The sequence below is a fragment of the Carassius gibelio genome, chromosome B18 (assembly GCF_023724105.1).
Source record: "Carassius gibelio isolate Cgi1373 ecotype wild population from Czech Republic chromosome B18, carGib1.2-hapl.c, whole genome shotgun sequence".
NCBI classification, from domain to species: Eukaryota; Metazoa; Chordata; class Actinopteri; order Cypriniformes; family Cyprinidae; genus Carassius; species Carassius gibelio.
The window spans coordinates 13,553,629-13,572,418 of NC_068413.1; the positions used below are offsets into that span (position 1 = coordinate 13,553,629).

The 18,790-nt window shown below is 37.7% G+C and overlaps 1 protein-coding gene across 1 annotated transcript in view; it reads left to right on the top strand.

Moving 5' to 3' along the window:
- LOC127977831 (leucine zipper protein 2) overlaps window positions 1-18,790 on the top strand; it is a 123,807-nt gene that overhangs the window by 66,820 nt on the left and 38,197 nt on the right. Inside the window, exon 2 of the mRNA XM_052582986.1 lies at window positions 2,955-3,066. Coding sequence (XP_052438946.1) covers window positions 2,955-3,066 — 112 coding nt within the window. The remainder of the gene's footprint in view (window positions 1-2,954; window positions 3,067-18,790) is intronic.

Consider the following 18,790-nt stretch of genomic DNA (forward strand, 5'->3'; position numbering starts at 1 on the left):
AGCATGCGATTATAAGCCTGTTTGTCTTACAGGCTGATTCTCATTAGAACACTTTCTGTGGTCTCTCTCGAATGAGAGCCTGCCAAAACAGCTGTGTCAAAAGAGGTCACGGCATAATTATCAACCCGTGACAGTAATGACCAATTTATTCCTCATTTGTGGAGAACAGACTCTGGTTATCTGTACCATTGTGGTGATGAAGCTGTTTGTATCTTCAGCCAAAGGAGGTTGATAATATCTGGAGAAAGTCATCTGGTAGCATTCCCGGTCATTTAATGGCAGCTGCTTGGCTGACGCAGGAAGTGTGTGATTTTAAAACTGTCCTCTTTGTTTATAGAATCATCTGAACTCTTAATGTCATGTGTACTTTGCTAAAGTGAATTGGCTGTACTGATTTCAAAGTTCTGGCTTATACTGATAAGTAGATTACTATTGTCGTGGTGTGGCATAAATGAATAAATGATAAATGATAAATGAACAATACTGAAATTCTATACTATTTTGTCTGAATAGATGAAAATAATAACACTACAAAACTAAAATCAGTTTTTAATTGCTAGTAACAGGCTTTCATGAACGTTTTTTAGCACACTGAAGTACAGTACAGCAAAAGTGCACTTTGTAATAATGTCAAATTAAAAGTTCTAATTTAAAGTAAACTTTAAATTATTGTTTTAATAACCTTTTGTCATGCTATTCATGTGGTGGCTAACATAGGAATAAATTTTAACTTATAGTATTTTTAACTGTAATGTGTAATTCAATATTACATGTAAAGTTTATATATTTTAAATGTGCTAAATTGCAAATCCATTATTATAAATGTGTAATTACAATATATTTAAATATTTGACATAGACGTTTTTAAAATAAATTGCATTAAAGTATATTTTAGTTTACCATAAATGCTTGTCAGTATATTTGGAAGTTAACTTGAACTAGATTTTAAAGACAACCGAAGTAAAGAAAATACATATAAAGATGTACTGAACTCTTGCTTTATTGAGGCAAAGAAAGCACTCTGTAGTTCAGTTAATTGCATTTTAATATAAATTTAAACTATAATACAGTTGAATTAATTGCAGTAAATGTGTCTGAAAACATTGCATTCAGTTTCTGTTACAGGAACTGTTTTTAAAAGTATGCTAAATTCTACTTCTCCTTACAAATGTTTGCATCACAGCATTTAGAAATTTATATTTTCAGTATCATTCACAGCTATTTATTTAAGATTCAGTGGGTGTTAGATGTAAAAACAAGGTTAATGTGCATATTGACTAATACCAGTGAATAATCCAAATAAAATTACTCAAAAATGTATTTGTCCCGTCACACTGAAGTGTGCAAGAGGTACGAGCAAATGAGAACTGTCTTTAATCAAGGAAACCAACATGCATAGAGTATGAGTAGACCTGACAAGCAAACTGAACAGTCTAGGACTTTTAAACACAGGGCAATCAGGGGAACAATCAGGGGAACACAGGTGACATCAATGGAACATAATCAAACTAAACGAGGACAGGAACATGATCAAATAAGCACAAATAGGAACAAAAACCAGGGCAAAACATAACAAAACAGGTCTATAATCCTGACAGTATTGAATTGTGCATGCCTATTAGCAAAATATATGTTGCTTGTTTTTATTTTTATTTTTTCAATTTATCAGAATACAATAGGCATGAATGAAGGTTGAATAGGCATAAATGAAGAAAAATATTCTTCTTGCTGCCAGATTGTGTAGTTACAGCATTTACCAGCAGGGGCTGGGTCACATTAACCAGGCGTACCTTGACCCCTTGTTTAAGCCAGACTCTCATAGGTCTGAGCCCAACTACACTGAATAATAATCATGTCAAGTAGCGAGAGAATTATTATTATTTTTTCTCTATCTGTCTCTTCCAGCCCGCACCCTTGATCAGTTCCACAGACATCACACTGTGGGAGTTTTATAGGCATGATGTTCTCCAGCGTGATTTATTTATTTAGCAGGTTTTGCTTTCTCATCATGGAGATCATATGACTGTGCTTTAGTTTCCCTGACATAAAGCATAAAGGTTCAGCTGTGAGCAGCACAGGATTCATTGGCAAAGAGCCCTTTGTTGAAAGCATCTGACTGTACTCTATATAACTTATTTATGATTTGTATTTGGGACGATGACAAAAGAAATCATGGCACATTATATTTATTTAACTTTATATATATATATATATATATATATATATATATATATATATATATATATATATATATATATATATATATATATATATTGTCTATGCACAGCTATGTCTGTCTTTTTGGCTTAGCAGGTGTCAATATTCTGACAGCGAAGTACGGTATAAATATGTATATGTGTGTATTTATGGAGGGGAGGGTGGATGTTTTGTAGCTTAGCAGATATTATCACACAATATTTACAGTGGGATAATAGTTTGATTTACAGGTTTGTCTGGTTAGCATGACCCTGTTGCACAACCCTGTATCATATTTAATTGAATTTATTACTGTTCTATTTTTTAAAGAACTTTTTTGATACTTTAATTCAGCAAAGATACACACAAACACACACATGCAGTATATATATATATCTCTTGATATATATATATATAGATTTTTTTTCAATTATAATTAAAAACACTTCACTTTTAAACTTATGTAGTTATATATTGGAGAGCTTTTAAAATATGAAATATGTTTATATTTTTTCTCTGTCTGCTGCCTTTAACTTGATGAAATCCTGAAATTGAGCCTGAAATGACTTTGAGTCCAGGTCACAAGTTCTTTTTCAGAATTTTGATGATGAACTATTGGATGTTTTCCTTGAGTGCATCATCCACTTACAATAGCTTCAGATCCTTCAGGCTGCTGTAACCTGCCATGCAGAATGAATTTGCCAGGCATGCCATAGATTTAAAGAAGTCATCTTCCTATTTCTTTACTCTTCCTGTAGCTATGAGGGGCTGGAAAAGAAGCTGAAGGAGGTTTTCACAGAGAGGACAGGAATTTTACGACAACTCTCCAAAACATCAAAAGAGCTGGACAGCATAAAGGGGAACCTGCAGGTAAGACCCTTTTCTTTCTCCACTGGCCTGGCCATAGAGCATATTTGATACATAATTTAATGCTTGCACCTTTGAGGATACTCCCAAGTTTTGTACTAGTTGTTTTTTTTATATATATTTCACACTTAAAAGATTCAGATCATCAAACTATTTTAATGTAACACAAATATAATGCAAGTAAATACAAAATGCAATTTTTAAATGATAAAAATCATCCTTTAAATTGTATAAGGGAAAAAGCTGTCCTAACCTACCTGGCCCTAAGTGAAAATTTAATTCCCCCCTCCTGTTAAATCATGAAAGAACTGTAACAACTTTTAATTTAAATAGCTGAGTTAAATTTTACTAGCCAACCCCAGGCCAATTACTGCCAGACCTGTTGAATGAAGAAATCACTTTAATAGAATCTGTCTGACAAAATCAAGCATGCTTCAGAGCAACACATCATGCCGCATTCTAAAGAAATTCAAGAACAGATGAGAAACAAAAAAGTTGACATGTATCAGTCTGGAAAGGGTTATAAAGCCATTTCTAAGGTGTTGGGACTCCAACAAACCACTGTTAGAGCCATTATCCACAAATAGAGAAAACTTGGAACAGTGGTGAACCTTCCCAGGAGTCCAGAATTACCAAAATTAGCAGGCCTCACTTGCCTCAATTAAGGTCCGTGTTCATGATTCAACAATAAGAAAGGGACTGGGCATAAACGGCATCCATGGGAGAGTTCCCAGGCACAACACAAAGGCTTGTCTCACGTTTGCCAAAAAAAAAAAAAAAAAAAAAGATTATCCCCAATACTTTTGGGCAAATATTTTGTGGCCTTATGCCACAAAAGTGTAACTTTTTGGAAGGTGTATGTCCCATTAAAACTAACACAGCATTCCATAAAAAGAACATCATACCAACAGTCAAACATGGTGGTGGTAGAGTGATTGTCTGGGGCTGCTTTGCAGCTTCAGGACCTGGATGACTTGCCATAGTTGATGGAACCATGAATTCTGCACTGTATCAGAAAATCCTGAAGAAGAATGTCTGGTTGTCAGTTTGTGGCCTCAAGCTCAAGTGCTCTTGTGTTATCCAGGAGAACAATGATCCCAAACACAACAGCAAGTCAACCTCTGAATGGCTCAATAAAAACTAAATTACATTTTTGGAGTGGCCAAATCAAAGTCCAGACTTAAATCCGATTGAGATGCTGTGGCATGACCTTAAACAGTCCATTCATGCTCGAAAACCCTCCAATGTAGCTGAATTAAAATGATTCTGCAAAGACGAGTGGGTCAGTATCCCTCCAATGTTTATTTATTTATTGTTTCGTCTATATTTGAGCAAAACATTGTTAGTCTAATGTGTTTGTATGACTTTGTATGATTTGTAGTTTTTCCATCTGAAAGAACTGATCTCAGTCTGAATTTTGAAAGGGATAGTTCAACTAAAAATGTAAAATTCTGTCATCATTTAATCACCCTTATGTAATTCCAAACGTGTGTGACTTACTTTCTAATGTGGAACATAAATCTATACAGTCATGAGTTTCTGCTTGATGTCAGCAGAACCACATTTTTAGAGTTAAACACCACTCATGCTGAAGAACTGCCGGATCTCAGTCTGCTCTGGAGGCCTACACCATCACCGACCCCCACTACTGCATCTTGCCCTCAGCGGAGACACCACAAGCTGCTTGAGAGGAAGCAGAAGAGGGGTAAATGTGGAGGTATGCGGGCTCGGCTAATGGCTAACCCACACGAGCCAGCCATCCCCAACATTGTCGTGCTATGATTATGTTGTGGTTTGCAAACACTGCTCTCCCCTGTGGAGTTGATGATTATTATGTGCTGGCCATTCTACTGAGGGAATATACAGCCATACTGCTACATCCCTCCCAGTTCCAACAACAGCAACAGGAGCAAGGCACGAAATGAACTGTACCAGCACATCAGTGAGTAGCAGACAGCCCACGCTAATGCTTTTCTCATTTTAGCTGGGGATTTCAACCATGCAGACTTAAAGAGTGTGCTACCAAAAATACACCAACACATAGACTTTCCAACACAGGGAAACAACACTGTGGACTTTGTTTACACCACCCAGAAAGGAGCTTACAAGGCCCTACCTCTACCCCACCTCGGAGCCTCAGACCACATCACTAGCCACATTTCTACTGTCAGGGCAATGGAAGCCAGTGCTTAAAACTGGGCCAGGTGGGGGTAATAGCCTCGGGCCAGTAGCACAAAGACCAGAAGCTCCTCTGCGCGTCACTAAAACCCGACCTTTACACACCTCTCAGGAACAACGTCACGCAACCTCATAATTTCACCAACAAACAGAAGTTATCAGAAAACTAAGAAATAAGTCACTGGAACTAGCGCGTTCACAAACCGAACAGGATAAAAGCGTCTGTTTGTTTGCATGCTTTGTTAAATATTCAAACTCAAAAGCATCAAAGTTTTATTATAGAAGAAGTGATACATTGATCATAATGAATTAATTTATCAGGACTCAAAATTTATCACACAGAAATACATTTATTTCCATTTTATTCATTTATTTTTAACGTTTATGAAAATAGCCTGCTTATTCAGTCGAGTCTGTTTCTGTTTATTTGTAGCCGCAGTAGCCTATATACGTCACATTTAGAACGATTGATAATATTTCTATTTTTATAAATGCTCCTGAACAAAAAAACATTATTATATTTTTATGATAGGCTACATGGAGCTAAACTCTCGAGACGAGACTTATGACAGATAATACAAACTAAATAAATACACGATTGTGATAGAGAATAAGAAGCTGATGTCTGATTTCTTTAAATGGTCACATTTACAATTTTACTGTGCTAATGTTAATGCCTAGCGTGCAAAGTCTTTTGCATCGCTTATAAATATTTGTGTCTTTTATGGTGATTATAATCCACATCAGATCAAATTATTCCAAACACACAATGCTGACTGAAAGTGAGTTTTGAGATCAAATTATTTAAAAAAGTTTTTAATGCTGGTGTTGTTGCTGTTAGCTTTTTTATAAAAGCTCCCAAACAAAAATCATTATTATATTTTGATGACATATGCTACGTGGAGCTGAACTCTCGAGACGAGACGACAGATAAAATACGTTACTAAATAAATACACAATTGTGATAGAGAATAAGAAGCTGACATCTGATTTCTCCAAGTGGTTGTATTTACCATGTTTAATGTGGTAATGTTAATGTTTAGTGTGTATAGTCTTTACATCGCTTCTAAATATTTCTGCCTTGTATGGTGATCATAATCCACATCGGACCAAGTTATTCCAAACACTGGCTGCAGCGCTGATGCTCTTCAGACGAGGAGAAACTCCGCCTTTGTTCATAACCACTCCTCCAGCCCCAGCTGGCCCGCTTTGGCCCAAGGTTTTCGTCGGGCCAAAAAAACCTGCCCGTTGGCCCCGAGGAAGCCCCGACGAGGCACGATCAAGCCCCAGAAGTGACAGTGGAAACGCGACTGGCCCTGGCACGCACTAGCACGCCCGGTTTAAGCTCAATAGTGGAAATGTGGCTTCTGTCATGCTAATGTCTGCATACCGACCATTCGTTAAAGTTGCCAAACGAGTTCATAAACAGATACAAGTGTGGCTGGAAGGGTTGTCAGAGGTACTCATAGACTGTTTTACCACCACTGACTGGAATATGTTTAAACAGGCTGCCACATACAATAAAACCACAGACCTCCAAGTGTACTCAGAGACTGTCACTTCCTAAATCACCAAGTGTTTTGATGTTGTAACAGTCACAGAGATCATCAAAGTCCAGGCCAACCAGAAGCTGTGAATGACAGGGGAGGTCTACAGACTCCTGAAGGCTCGGAATGCTGCCTTTAGAGCTGGAGATGAGGTGGACCTGAAGACAGCTCAGGCCAATCTATCCCACAGCATCAGAGAGGCTAAGAGACAGTACTCCAGGAGGATAGCCCATCGAATCAGTGACAGCAGAGACACTCAGAGCCTGTGGCAGGGGATACAGACTATTATGGACTACAAGCCCCCACCGCGGATCTGTGACAGCACCATCACCCTTCTGAATGAGCTGAATGCCTTCTTTGCTCGCTTTGAGCAACAAAACAGCACCACTGCACAGAAGACTCCACATCCTCCCAGCAAACAGGTGATGATGCTGTCCCGAGACAGCATGAGGAGATCCCTCAGCAGCAAAAAGCTCTGGGTCCTGACAACATTCCTGGGCATGTACTGAGAGACTGTGCAGTGGAACTTAAAGATGTCATTTACAACATTTACAACATTTTGCTAAGTCAGGCTGTTGTCCCCACATGCTTCAAAGCTATCACCATCATTCCAGTTCCGAAAAAAGCTGTCTCCATCCTGCTTCAATAACTACCATCCAGTTGCACTTACTCCTATTCTCATGAAGTGCTTTGAACGGCTACTCACATCAAGTCTGTCCTGCCCACCTCCCTGGACCCCTACCAGTTTGCATATCGTCCAAGCGTTCGACTGATGACACCATCGCCCCTGCAATTCCCTCAGCACTTACACATCTAGAGAAAAAAGACTCATACGTCATAATGCTGTTCATAAACTTCAGTTCAGCATTCAACAGAATCATCCCTCAACAGCTCACTCAAAAACTGGTCCAGCTGGGGCTTAACAATTTGCTGTGCAACTAGCTGTTGGACTTTTTGACTTGAAGACCTCAGGCAGTACGGGTCGGCAGCAACACATCCAGCACCATCACACTGAACACTGGGGCCTCCCAAGGATGTGTGCTTAGCCCCCTTCTCTTTACTCATAGCATACCCATGACTGCACATCATCACACATCTCCAACCTCTTCATTAAGTTTGCGGATGACATGACTGTGGTGGGTCTCATTAGCAACAGAGATGAGACAAACTTCAGAGATGAAGGAAATTGTTGTTGACTTCAGGGGAGTGCGCACTCAGTATGCTCCTCTGACCATCAAAAGTGTGACTTTGGAGAGAGTAAGAAAAACCAAGTTCCTGGATTTGCACATTACAGAGGACCTCTCCTGGACTGACAACACTGCAGCACTGGCCAAGAAAGCACAGCAACTTCTCTACTTCCTCCGCAAACTGAGAAGAGCCAGGACCCTGGCCCCCATCATGTGCACCTTCTACAGAGGCACCATCAAGAGTATTCTGACAAGCTGTATCACTGTTTGGTATTGCGAATGCAACGTGACCTCCTGCTAGACCCTTCACCACATAGTGAGTGCAGCTGATAAGATCATTGGTGTCTCTCCCCTCCCTCCAGGACATCTATGGAACCCATCTCACCTGCAAAGCCCACTGCATTGCAAGTGATCCCACCCACCTGACACAAAGCTTCTTTAGTCTGCTGCCATGAGGGAGGAGACTGAGGATTCTCCATCCCAGGACCAGCAGACTGAAGGACAGCTTTATTCATCAGGCTGTCAGGAAGTTGAAGTCCCTCCTGACCTTGCCTCCCCTCCCCTTTTTGCCCCATGCCCCACTGAACTCTGACACTCAGACGACCCCACCCCCACCAGCCACCACATCCCCAGGTCCTTACACTCCCCCTAACACACTGTGACCTGACCCAATCACTTTACGCAGCATTGGTCTGCTCACTAACTCATTGAGCATCGAACTGACCTCACTCAACTACCTCTTCTGACAGTTTAAATAAAGAACTGCTCTCTGAGCTTTTTGTCACTTTAATCAGACCGAATAACTATCTGCACTACAATCATTATATCTGTACTATTTGTTTATTTCACTGGTTTGCACTCTAACTGCCATGTGCATTGTGCTGCTTTAATTATCTTTTTTAAATGTCCTTATTTGTACATTGTATTGTTTATGCTCACAATTTAGATTAAACTGCCCGCACATTCTCCACCATAATAATGTAAGGGAAACAGGTCAATTTAGCTCAAAGGGAATCATTTAAGATTTTAAAGGGAATTTGAACAGAATCACTGTTTCACGGCTGATCACTGCGATTCACTGAACGAGCCCTTTAACATCAAATCTGCGCTGGATACTAATATCCAAACTATAGTGAAAACACTATCAATTAGCACAGTAACAAGATCAGCAGTTTAAGACATTAACCTGTAAGCACAAAACACAAGATACTTCTCTTTTCAGTATGAATAAGGCTTTATTAGATAAATCTAAGACATAAACACACGCACACACACATTCACACAAGTTGCAGGAAGGTCGAAAGTTAGGGAAAGATGAGTTTAAGAGAATGGAAATATGGAATCCCAAGTTGACAGCAATACGTTAAATTGCATAAACATGAACAACCATCAATCATGTAATTAGCACTCACATTGAGTTCCTCATTGAGGTTAAAATTATATTAGATACACCAGTAAAGGTCACAGTCTGGAGGTAAAGTTTCTTGCATCTCCTGTGAAGAAGGAGCCTCGATGAAAGGGCTATCCCGAGGTCGTTGATTGGCTGGAAGTTCAGTCTCTGAAGTGACGTCTTGGGAAGCCCGTGGTTGTTGGGCGTTGGCTGAAAGTGCAGAGTCGTGTGGGCTGGTTGAAGTTGAACGGACGTTACAAAACTTAACTCAGAACAGGAAACTCTCAAACGGAAAAGAAAATAAATAAAGTTTGACGAGACTAGGTTGTGTTCCTTCTCATCGTGGCTAAGTAGCAGCAGCATAGCTGGAGACTAAAAACAGACTAAAAGCAAGGCATGACTGATAGCACAAGCAATGCTAGAACTAAAAGCAAAGATTTTACGATGTCCTAGGTATTTAAACTGGCCTGTTGGCCACACCTCAAATGTTGTCTTGACCAATCAGATATTGTCTTGGCTCGGGGGGTGTCATAAATCATATGTTTATCTTACCAAGCATTCAATGGGACTTGTGCAGTACTATCATGGGTTTTCATGTGATGTCCAGTGTTGCATTTCAATTATGAACAACAAATTTGACAATCTCTTCTTCAAATTGAAATTGTAAATAATTGCTCTAGTGGTGTTCATGTTGAAAGCTGTTGTGTGAACAAGTTGGTTGGTCATCTTGCTTGGTTCTTGTGGCACTAGAACTGATTTATGACTTCCTGAGGAATTCGGCTCTCGTGTTTCAATGCATACAACTTTGATAGACTCTTTAATTTGTCTGGTTCGACTCATTTCTGTTACAATATATTCATATTTTACTTGTAATCTGTGCTTATCTGTATCTTATACTCTACTGTTAGTGTTATCTGTATGCACCTAGGGTCTGAGAGTAATGCAATTTCAATTCTCTGTATGTGGAAGAATTGACAATAAAGCAGACTTTGACTTTGACTTTGACTTTGACAAGATATTTCTTGTGACTTAATGTTTTTATTAATATAATGGAAGTTTGGTGACTGTATGGTTACCAACCTTCTTCAAAATATCCTATGCTTTTGTGTTACAGAAGAAAGTAAGTCACATGTAATTGGTAAATGAAAGTCTCTTTAAGCATGAACCTCACTGAGCATGCATAGTGTAATCAGTTGCTCTGAAATATTCACATCTAACAAATAAATCCTATTTCATGTGCTTTGCAATGTTTGTTACTCAAGTAGATGCGTAAACACACTGGCTGAACTAGCAATTGCAAATAAAAGCACCCTATTACATGCTGTGTGAGCAAACTACTAAATCATTATGAGAACAATAATTTGTTGGATTTTGTACTGTAAATGTAAGAATCCACTAAACCAATGCACAAAATACTACTAGTTAAAATACAGTAGAATACCACCAATAATTAGTCAAGCAACTATTAAAAAACAAAAAACCAAACAAAAAAACAACAACAAAGTGCATTAGTAAACCTGGCAAGTGGACCTGCAAAGCAGTGCTGGCACATATGGAAACAGATTAGACACAAAGAGCAGGCACGTGCACAGGTAGGGCTCAACCTGTGCAGAGCACATGCCCTTTTTGCCTTACACTCCGAAGTGCCCTTTTTTGGTGGTGTTTTTTTTTTTTCAATGCTATTGGTCACCCTTTACATCTGTATGTCTGTTTTACAAATATTTAGCAAATGAAAGTTCTTAAAACGAGCTTGTGTAAATCTAATTTGATCCTCAAGCTGTCAGTAAGCTGATAACTCCGCCCCCCTCTATATTCATTGAATCAACTGAAGTTCCACAGCAGCCGCACAGTAGACAACAGCTGAGCTGAATGGTTTTGCGAAGGGTAAATATATATCTTGTTGTTTGAATAAGTACTACTAAACACTATGTCTATAAAGGCTCATATTTTATTTATTGGATGTCTGTCTGACTGACTGAGACATGTGGGACGTCGCCTGAGAGAGAGAGAGGGCTAGCATTTGCCATCTAGTCATAGACAATACATAACCAACACTTAAATAGCCTGTGCATACAGTAGCATTTCATCTTTTATAAAATGCGATTTTGGCCAAATGCATTTTACCACAGGAAAAACTGAGCGCTCCGTCTATATAGCTACAAAAACTATTTTGTAACCTGTAGTTAGATGAAAATGTAATGTGATGCCGGCAGCGGCAGACCGTCGCCGTTTTAATGACAAAAAATAAATAAATAACATTTGCACGCATTCGCTGGTCAAAAACTATATATTGATAAGTAATACAACAACATATAATTAGTTTTTAACCATCGGAAAATCATAACAGGTGCGCACCCGCGCTGTTTCGTACTGGAACTTACACAAAGCGACGAGTGATCCTCGTCAGCTAGATAAATATATTTCTAAGAAATTTCTTCTTTGATTTATGATTGCTGATACACTTAATTTATTAACATTTAGGCTAATCATCTTATGGTATACTATCCATATACTCTCTGTATAAAATGTAGTAAAACATGGTTTTACTACAGTAATGTAGTAGTAACTAAAAAAAATTACAGAAGATCACTGTGAAATCTTTATCTTATAAAATCTATTTTTATTTATTTTTTCATTGCTGGCTTATTTTAGGGAAAGTGTAGTGAATAAGAGACCTTCAAGAGACCAACATCCCTGGTCCACCACACTATCAAATTTTTGCCAGGAAGGCGGATACATGTTGGATATGTTATAGTAACGGTATGGCTATAGTTTTTATAATCTGGAATTGAGTTGGACATAATTACTTAAATTATATTTCAAAAAAGTTTGTCAAAAATACTTGACTCATTGCTCACCTTCCCCTGTTCTCAATGTCATTCATAATAATGTTAACCAAATAATACAAATTAGCCTATGAAACCAAACAGAATAGCTAAAAAAGAGAATATATATAATTGATATAAAAAAAGGGAGGGGGTGCCCTTTTTCAGTTTCAGCACATGCCCCTCAAAAGGTCTGTGCACGGCCCTGACAAAGAGAATGCATTATTCCAGGCATCTGAGCCAGTCAATCAAATACTTGATTGCCTTGTATAATGGCATTCAACCAAGCACTGGTGTCTGAGAAAAACCATACACTCCAAATGCATTCAATCTAATTCATAAAGCGATTTATTGTTCTGCTGTAGTGCTTAGAGCGTTAATGGATAAGGACAATAACAGCGTAAATAAAATTTACAGAAATTGTTTAAAAGAGCTTTTGTTTCTCAAAAATATATCCATCACTGAAATGGGTCATCATGATTTTGATGCAGTTGTGTTTTTGGATGAACTGTTCATTGAAATTCAATTGGTCACTCTGTGAATTTTCTCCTATGATTCCTCTATGAGAATGCACAGTAATGGACAAATAAGTTTAATGGTTCTGTTAGGACGTTATGTGCCCGCTTAGTTGGATATGCAAAAGTAAAGAAACCTCAGAGGCTCGACTGCTGGACCGCAGCCGGAGACAACCTGGCCCTAAGCCGAACTGCTACATCCCTTGAGTTCAAGTCCGAAATCTCCAGTGGATTTGTTGTAAAAGCATGATCAACTATGACCTTTTTAGCATGATCAATTATGTATATGTGACTGATTAACCTTTTTGTAGAGCAGATTTACTGTCCATACTGTTTATTTTTATAATGAGATCTCCCCAGAGTGCCGCTGATCATCATTAAACTTTGCCTGATGGAGCCTGTAGTCTTGGCACGGGTTTGTGGGTTTGTGCCGGCACATTCCTGCCAGATTGGCCTGAATAGACACTGCAATGCCAATCTCAATACAACTCAACAGCTGCACAGATGGTCTTCCCCTGACAAAGCTTTGCTGCTGTTATTCACTGGAAACACAGAGCAGTCTGAATGGGAAAGCGACAAAGCAACAGTAATGGCCAATACGTGTCACATCTGAAAGTGTCCTGAAGTCAAGTGATGTGCTGTTGTTTTAAGTGCTGCTACATATTTGAAATTCAGTAACGTAATTATGTGGGATAATATGTGTTAAACATGGGGATAAAGGTGATGTAAGTAATTTTTTGACAGTACTCAAGCATAAATATTGCAGACATTAGGAAACTAGGAAACATAATAAGTTCACATATTTGTTTCTTCTTTTTAAATGTGCGCTCCATGTCTGAATGTCTGTTTTTGTTTTGGTCTATGTGATTCCACCCACTGCCAATTTATTCAACACAGTATTTTGACACCCCTGGTTCCCAGTTAGTGGATAATACAGCATATTTGCAGTTATGGAAGCCAGCAAACAAACTGGGTCAGAGGTGATATATTTTACCTGTGCTAAAAAGCCTCAGCATCCAATTAAAAAACCCTATAAACCAGATACATATTAAGACATGGATTAAATTTACACTGACAAAATTATTTAGATTTTAACACGATTAAGACAATACTCTGATTAAGAATCTACCATGTAAACAGAGATTTTTTATTTCCTTAATCCGGCTAAAACCATACTCAAAGTAACCACAAATCGAATTTAGACATGAGGTATTCCTATTTTAGTCGCATTATCAAAGTGCAGTTTAGACACACCTTACAGGACATCACACTATTATCATTGTGTACCATTGTATTGTGACTTTTCGCCATTTTACGATAGGATACACACATGACAGTGGTCAACTGTTTGACGGCAAACAAAAGAGCATGTCTACAATGTTATCTTCTGTTTGCACAAATAACACTACAAAAAACATTTACTGCAATTGAAGCTTTCAGAAAATTAAAAATGAAACAGATTTTTACCCAAACTGTATATGGCATCAAAACAAAGATGAACAATATGTTTATACTGTACGTGAAATCCTGAAGGGGACGTCAGCTGCGGTTGCGTGGGGATTTAATAACGATTAATCAATCTATGTACTGTAACATGTAAAATGGGAACATTAAAGGACTATTCTAAAAGCAACTCACGTAAACACCATAATCATAATATTGTATTATTTAGAATAAGTGTAAGGCTCATTGCCTACCAATAAAATGCTATTTCGTAGTTTATGAGGTGATATCATATGATGAGGTGAAGTCATATGAATTTATGTGTAAGTTTAGGGGAGCGTCCTTGCAGACAGTCCAAAATCATGGTCATCCTTTCCTATCAGAATGCTTGCTATGGATGTGAAAATGCACTTAGTGAAGAGCGTGAAGCAATGATCATGTTAAATAATCACATTCATATCTGTTGAGAGTGTGAACACAATGGCCAATCAGCTGTCTTTAAGAATCCGCTCAACAGCACTCAAATGTTAGCGGGAATCGGACATTTTTTTAAATTTCTATACTGACTGATACCCAGTGTTTGGAATAACGGCGTTTAAAAGAACGGCGTTAGGTAATGACGTTATTTTTTCAGTAACGCGGTAATCTAACTAATTACTTTTCCCGTCATTACAATGCTGTTAACGTTACTGAACGTTAAATGCGGTGCGTTACTATGAATTGATTTAATAAACTGGAATCCGAACGCTCCCCTGGGCTGGGTTCACACAGCGAGTGAGCAGGTGGGTTAATAATGAGATAAGCGATTATGATTGGCTAAGGCAGAGTCATATGTTTCATGGTAGCCAATCAGAGCCATTGTTTTTACGCCCATGCCAGCACACGCGCCAGCGGCGCCTCACACAAACGCAACAGCTACACAGATTCGCAGCAGCAGAAATGGTGAGGCAGGAGCAATCCAATGAAAAGTTGGCATTTTCAAGGTGGAGATATAAGCACTACTTCAAATTCATTGTGGTCAAAGGCAAGAACGTGCATGTAATGTGTACATGTAATGTGTGACACGCATCTACAAAGCTATTGGCCAAAAACACATTTCTTACAAAGATAATACTTGAAGTGCAGGATAAAACTCTTGCTGTCTGTTGACGTGCAATAAATATCGAAAGTTATGTATGAACACCTGTCTGTTCTACTCTTTTCAAATGACTTGTGAAAACTGAAAAAAAAAAGAAAAAAAAAATTATCCGACATATAGCTATTATTATTATTATTATTTTTTTAAAGTAACGCAAATAGTTACTTTCCCTGGTAACGAGTTACTTTTATTATATAGTAATTTAGTTACTAACTCAGTTACTTTTTGGAACAAGTAGTGAGTAACTATAACTAATTACTTTTTTAAAGTAACGTTCCCAACACTGTTTCATACAAAGATAATACTTGAAGTGCAGGATGAAACTCTTGCTGTCTGTTGACGTGGAATAAATATTGAAAGTTATGTACCTGTCTGTTCTACTCATTTCAACTGACTTGTGAAAACTGCAAAAAAAAAAAAAAAAGTACAAACTCTGACATGTAGCAACTTTTTTTTTTTTTTTTCTTTTCTTTTTTTTTTTTTTTTTTTTTTTTTTTTACAGTAACGCAAATAGTTACTTTCCCTGGTAACAAGTTACTTTTATTATAGAGTAATTCAGTTACTAACGCAGTTATTTTTTGGAACAAGTAGTGAGTAACTATAACTAATTACTCTTTTAAAGTAACGTTCCCAACACTGCTGATACCAAAGTCGGTAATTTTGTCAACACAACTTACAATGCATACTAGAAACTTCCAGGTAGGTATGTTGAGGCAAGTTTGAGATAAACTGTGCAGGACAATGGCCCACTAGGAACAAGTTGGGATACCCCTGCTGTTGTGTGTCTGAGCACTGAGACTGAGGACGAGCAGACAGGAGAAACAACTCCCTCCAATATTTTTAATTTGGACTGAAGTACCCATTTAAACCACTAGTTGTCATATAACATACTGCATCATTGAAAGTGGGGTAAAAATGATGATACCAAAGCGGTTCAGCACAGGGTAAGCACATGATAGTCCACTTTAGATATTCTACTAACTATAAGTGACATGACATGACATGACATACAGCCAAGTATGGTGACCCATACTCAGAATTTGTGCTCTGCATTTAACCCATCCAGAGTGCACACACACAGCAGTGTATACACATAAACCGTGAACACACACCCGGAGCAGTGGGCAGTCACTAACGCTCCAACACCCGAGGAGCGTTTGGGGGTTTAGTGCCTTGCTCAAGGGCACCTAAGTCGTAGTATTGCCAGGCCGAGACTTGAACCCATTAGGCCACGACTAGTTATAAGTAACTTTGCACATACATGTCAGCTACCTATTAAGTTCCGTATCAGTTACAAATTATCATTACTTACCTATAAGGCCCTAAATGGTTTAGCTCCTGCGTACCTAACTAGCCTTCTACCACGCTACAACCCATCACGCACCCTAAGGTCACAAAACGCTGGACTTTTGGAAGTTCCTAGGATAGCAAAGTCCACTAAGGGAGGTAGAGCTTTCTCACATTTGGCTCCCAAACTCTGGAATAGCCTTCCTGATAATGTTCGGGGTTCAGACACACTCTCTCTGTTTAAATCTAGATTAAAAACACATCTCTTTCGCCAAGCATTCGAATAATGTATCTTTTAAATTGTGAGTGTAGTTGCATCTGATCAAAGGTGCATTTTTATTCATTAGCTTGGGTTAAACTAATTTTACTTTGTTGGATCAGCAGCTATGCTAATGATGTCTCTATTTAGTTTCTATGTTTCGCCATTTACATCCCGTGGTAACTAGGATATACACAAGCTCCAGTCTGGATCCAGAACACCTGAGAAGAGATGATGCTGACCCTCAGAGGACCTCAGATGATGCTAACCCTGAATCAACAAACAGAACTAACAATTATTGCTAAATGTGTGACTGCATCATATAATAACTTAATTAATAATATTGATAGTTCATCGTCTAGCTGACTACGACTTGTATTATTATTATTATTTTTATTTTTTCTAAAATCCTGTCAAATGTGCACAAACTACTAGCTACTACTAAATATTGTAGAAACATAATTTTCTGTAAAGTTGCTTTGTAACGATTTGTTTTGTAAAAAGCACTATACAAATAAACTTGAATTGAATTGAATTGCAGTCATTAATATTAGTAGACTGACTGCTTAATATCTTCACACACTTTATTTTGAGTGTTTTCTTACAAAGGGGTTCCCAAACTTTTCCATTCCACAACCCACCTAGACAGGTATAATCTATTTCATGACCCATCAAAGTATTTGAGATAAAAAAATAAAAAAAACAAATAAACAAATCACATTACTTTAAGCCTAATCTTTATTAAAACTTTGATATGACAGAAATTAAGTATTTAAGAAACATAACCATTTAATTTTAGAGTACATCTGTACAATTTCACTACTAATATGTAAGTATATTTTTATTTATTTAAAGACATTAAAATATTAAACGTCCATAAAAACCTGAAACAGGCTCACTCCAGTGAACTGTAATCTGTGCTGCGAGTAAACTCATTGCGGTATTCAGCGCAGAAAATGCATTCATGGTCCTTCTGAGTGTGTGTATAGGGGAGAGCAGAGCATAATCCAAGTCTTTTTTAGAAAAGCAAACGAAGCCAAGTAAAACTATCTAAAACAGTTTTGAGATGAAAATAATTGTGAAATAGGTAAAAAAAATAAACAGATGTGTCTCATTTTAAATAAACACTCAAAACAAGATGAAAAATTTACTTCAGTCAGAATTAAAATTTTCAATGGTTAAATAAATGTTCACCAATATCTTCATACAGTAGATATGATATGCCAAGGAAAAATGTTATGTGAAACGTTTAAATCTTGTAGTGTTACAATTAACCCTGCATTTGTGCCCTTCTCACCACATACATATGAAGTGCTTTTTACAAACAGTTTTTTTTTTTTTTTTTTTTTTTACAAAAACGGTGCAGAGTTCTCAAAACAGATGATAGAAATGAATGAACAACCTATCTGATCCCATTTTCGTAATATTAGAATTTCCTGGTGTATGCAATCTCATGCAGAATACAGTGCATTGAAGTGAGCGAGTTTTTTCTCATTAATAATGTGGACCGATTGAACCTTTTAATAATGACATTGCTTTGAGACCCTCACTGTTATTACAACTCATCCACTCCCGCGCTTCAAAACACACAACACATGTTTAAAATTGCAGACTTAATTGCAATTCGAAAATCACACTAAAGATATTGCAATTTGTAATTAATGTTGGTAGGCTATATCGTGCAGCCCTAGACTTAACTGTGTGAGTGTGTGTGTCATTGAAATGCAAATTTAGCTGCAGCCAAGTGATTTTGTGCGACCCACCTTGTTCCATTCTGGGTCGCGACCAACAGTTTGAAAACCCCTGTCCTAACAGACATTCCACTGAATATAAGTACCTTTGCAAGTACATGTCAACTTATTCTATTAACCATACCATTTTTTTAAGTAGTTACAAATTAATTAAATTTAGTTAACAAAGTTTCAAAATTACTTCTAGTTCATAGAAAGTCTAAAGGA